Consider the following 3,802-nt stretch of genomic DNA (forward strand, 5'->3'; position numbering starts at 1 on the left):
TGTGATAACACACATTTAACCCACACTTCTCTCCCATTTTGGGGGTGTAAACATCTTTGAAGGGAGCTCTACTGCTGTCTGTGAGGACATGGGACTCTGTCAGCGTGGAAAGGTGAGTGGCTGCCCACACCAAGCAGTTTAAGGCACACAACTCCACGTCACTCTTTTAAAAAAGATTCAACAGTGCACAAGTCTAGTGACGTAAAATAAAAGCAAGAAGTCCTGCCTGTTTCTGGAGCCCAACCAGGAGAAGGGAACCTGCAGAGCCACCCTCACCTGCTCCATGTGCTCAAACACTGTGGAAGTTGCAATAGAGGCAGGAGCCTCCTCGATGATCTTCTGGTGCCTGCGCTGCACGGAGCAGTCCCGGCCGAAGAGGGAGATGGCATTGCCGTACTGGTCTGCCAGGATCTGCACCTCCAGGTGCCTGGACTGCTTGGCCAGTCTCATCACAAAGATGGGAGAGCCCGGCACTTCAGTCTGGACCTACAGCAGAGACACAAGGAACAGGCAGAGCACCTCTGGTAAACACCCGTCTGGGTCACAACCAGCCCAAGGGTGTTTCCGGAGCGAGGAACATCCACTTGTTTCCCCTGGGCCACCCAAAGCTCAGTCATTTGCTACAGTGGCCTCAGAATCACCCAACCTGAACATTTAGAACAAGGCAGCACAAACCAAGGGGAAAAGTTACCTGTCTGAACAGACTGGGGAAGTCATCTGCATTGTTAACTTTCCTGATTCCTTTTCCTCCTCCTCCTTCAGAAGCCTTGATCATCACAGGGTAGCCAACCTCCTCAGCAGCCTGGCCAAGATGGGCAGAAAAAGAGGGGTAAGTATAAAAAGGCAGCAGAATCAAGTTGAAAAGATCATTATTTCCCTGTTGATTCGCATCCAAGCTTCCACATCTGACTCTATTTAGCAACCAATGGGATAGAACCCAAATATCCCAGTTTGAGAGGGTGTCTATAGTTGGAAAAATCAGCAGGGATTTTGTGACTACAGAGAACTCTGGCCTCTCAAAGTGATCACAAAATCTTTTGTCAGTGCTTCAGTGCCACTAAATTTACAAACTGACTGGATTTTGTACAATACAGAAAATCAGTAAGCTAGGTAAAACAGAAAAAAATCATATACTCCACCCCCTCTCTTCCCAAAAGAAAACTCCACATCCTGTATTGTGCCAGGAATATTCCTTATTCTAGAAATCTTCCTCAAGGAAGGATGAAATCAAGTGTGAGGTCATGGATCTTTATTAAAAACACCTTCTTCCTGCATTAAACAAGAGCTAGAAGAGAGCCTTTAATGAAACACAGCCTTGGTCCCAGATTTTGCCTCTTTCTGCTAATTCTCACCTAATTCTGCAGGCTGGGCCCAAAGATGTGTCAAAGATCACTTCCCAGCTTCCAAGCCCCAGCTCTGAGGCTGCAGCCTAGTCCCACAGTTTGCACTCCCAACAGAAGCAAATCCAACCTCTGGGTCTCCCCAGGTGTGCAGGCACAGCCCCTCAAACACCTCCAGAACACCCCCAGAACACCCACCCGCAGCCCGTCGTCTGCGTCCTTCACGTAGCCCTTCTCGTAGAGCTCCTGGGGAACGTTCAGGATACGCTTCTGGAGGTCGTTTTCCTGCCAGTCCACTCGGAGACCTGAAAGACAAACACCACCCTCCTGGCTCCCCGTGCTGCAGGGCTCAGAGAGAACCCACGTGTGGGACACGGGGGACACGAACAGCAGCGACAGCTCCACGAGGAACCAGGCTGGAAGCACCCAAAGAAGGGAGAATGTGGAAGGTAAACAGACATTCCTCGTTTCTGGGGAGCAGATCTTTTCATCCAACACATTACATCCCCCTCCATCTACCTGTGAGAGGCAGGTTGTTATTTACAGTGTTTTGAAACGCCAGAGAGCTTCCACGGAAGTTTTGGGCTGTGGGCTCCAAAACTGCACACAATCATGGAATGGTTTGGGTTGGAAGGGACTTTAAGATCATCTCTTTCCAACTCCCTGCCATGAGCAGGGACACCTTCCACTAGACCAGGTTGCTCTAAGCCCTGGGTGTATCAGGTGAGCCCATGAGCATAAGCTGTACTCTAAGAAACAACCTTTTCTGTATTTCCTCACCTCTCCAAATCCCTCCTACCTGGCCTCCCCTGCACACTGCCAATTCCTCCTACCACCCTCCATGCTCACTGATGTAACTGCTTCCAAGTGTGGTGGGCAAATACCACCAAATACCACTAATTTGAAACCCTGAACAGATAGAACATCCCTAGGAACACATTTCTGAGCACAGAGCTCCTTAAAAATTAGACATGTTGAAGGGGAAAAAAAAATTAGGATGATCTTGATAAGCACAGGGCAAATTCCTTCTTACCACTGCCACTCCAAGGAAGGGTCGGAATGCCGGCAGTCTGAGCCACGATGGAAGAAGCAATTTTATCTCCTAAGGCCCACATGGCTTGGCTTGGAGGACCTGCAAAGAGCAAAGACAATGCATGAGAGAGACATGAGCAAAATCAAACATGAGGGAAATGTCCAGAAGTCTAATTCAGGTAAAACTCCACTCTTCCCATAAAACTGAACCCTCTTTAAAATGAGAACAGGGACATTCAGGAAATCTTTTCTGATTTCTTATCTCAATATTCAAAGATATGCTGGAGAACTTGCCCCTTCTTCCATACAAGGACCCCTGTAAAGAACAGATCATCCGTCTTGCCCTTGCCAACCATTCCTCAGGGCTCTCTTTTACACTCAGGATTTTCTAATTCACTAAATCTGCCCATCTTAAAGTAAGGACCAGACATCACACCAGCAGTGTATCTCCTCACCCATGAAAGCAATCCCGTTTTTGTGCAGGAGTTCTGGCAGTTTAGGGTTCTCGGATGCATGGCCCCAGCCAGCCCACACAGCCTGCAGGAGAAAACAGCATAATTCACTCTTTGTTGGAGAAAAACAAGCAAGTGAGCAGAAACAGAAGCACTTCAGGTCGTTTTTTTTCCTCACTGAAAACACCCTGAGAACATTCAAAAGCCAGACCAGCTCCTGAACTACACGGTGTGTTTAGTTTAAAGGCTGTCTTGTATCTTGTAGGCAAGTCCAAGCAGGCTGCAGCAGCAACCTGCTGAGGAGGAACTGGGTGCAGGAAAGGGAAAGGGTGAAGGGAACCTCCCATCTCCTGCAGATATTCCTACTGGGAGATCACTGCACTGCAACATGCACTGCCTTTGGGTGCTGATATAGGTTTGTAATTTCAATTTCTTTGTCCTGCCTTGTTCACCAGATACAACTTGTTACTGAAGGAGAGGAGATTGCTCGGTGTTGCCTCCTGTTCTGGAAAGTATCTGTGACACTTCTCACCTGCACTGGAATCCTCTTGGCAATGTCAAGGATGAGTTCCACGTTTGCATAGTTGTTGTTGTTGGGTCCCCCTGGAACGGGCACGTAGTGATCTGCCATTTTAATATACTCTGCAACACAAAGTAGGTCTCATTTAGGTTGCAAATCTAACAACAGTATTTGGTCTAAAACTCCCTAAAATCTACAGTTATGGAAGTATCACAGAGTCACAGAATCACTGAGGTTGGAAAAGCCCTCCCAGACCATGGAGTCCAACCCGTGACCATCCCCACCTTGTCCCCCAGCCCAGAGCACTGAGTCCCACGGCCAGTCCTGCCTTGGACACCTCCAGGGATGGGGACTCCACCACCTCCCTGGGCAGCCCCTGCCAATGCTGACCACCCTTTCCATGAAGAAATTCCTCCTGATGTCCAACTTGACCCTCCCCTGGCACAGCTGGAGGCCGT

At 48.7% G+C, this 3,802-nt stretch overlaps 1 protein-coding gene across 3 annotated transcripts in view; it reads right to left on the reverse strand.

Annotated features, from left to right (window-relative positions):
- LOC108500535 (acetyl-CoA carboxylase-like) overlaps positions 1-3,802 on the reverse strand; it is a 41,142-nt gene that overhangs the window by 17,136 nt on the left and 20,204 nt on the right. For all 3 annotated transcript variants that reach the window (XM_017821524.1, XM_017821521.1, XM_017821522.1), the window contains 6 exons: positions 3,357-3,466; positions 2,828-2,909; positions 2,374-2,472; positions 1,539-1,645; positions 692-802; positions 271-486 (listed from right to left, as the gene is read on the reverse strand). In XM_017821524.1, the coding sequence (XP_017677013.1) occupies positions 271-486; positions 692-802; positions 1,539-1,645; positions 2,374-2,472; positions 2,828-2,909; positions 3,357-3,466 (725 nt within the window). The remainder of the gene's footprint in view (positions 1-270; positions 487-691; positions 803-1,538; positions 1,646-2,373; positions 2,473-2,827; positions 2,910-3,356; positions 3,467-3,802) is intronic.

Source organism: Lepidothrix coronata, unplaced genomic scaffold, assembly GCF_001604755.1.
Source record: "Lepidothrix coronata isolate B3197 unplaced genomic scaffold, Lepidothrix_coronata-1.0 Scaffold91, whole genome shotgun sequence".
Classification (NCBI taxonomy): domain Eukaryota; kingdom Metazoa; phylum Chordata; class Aves; order Passeriformes; family Pipridae; genus Lepidothrix; species Lepidothrix coronata.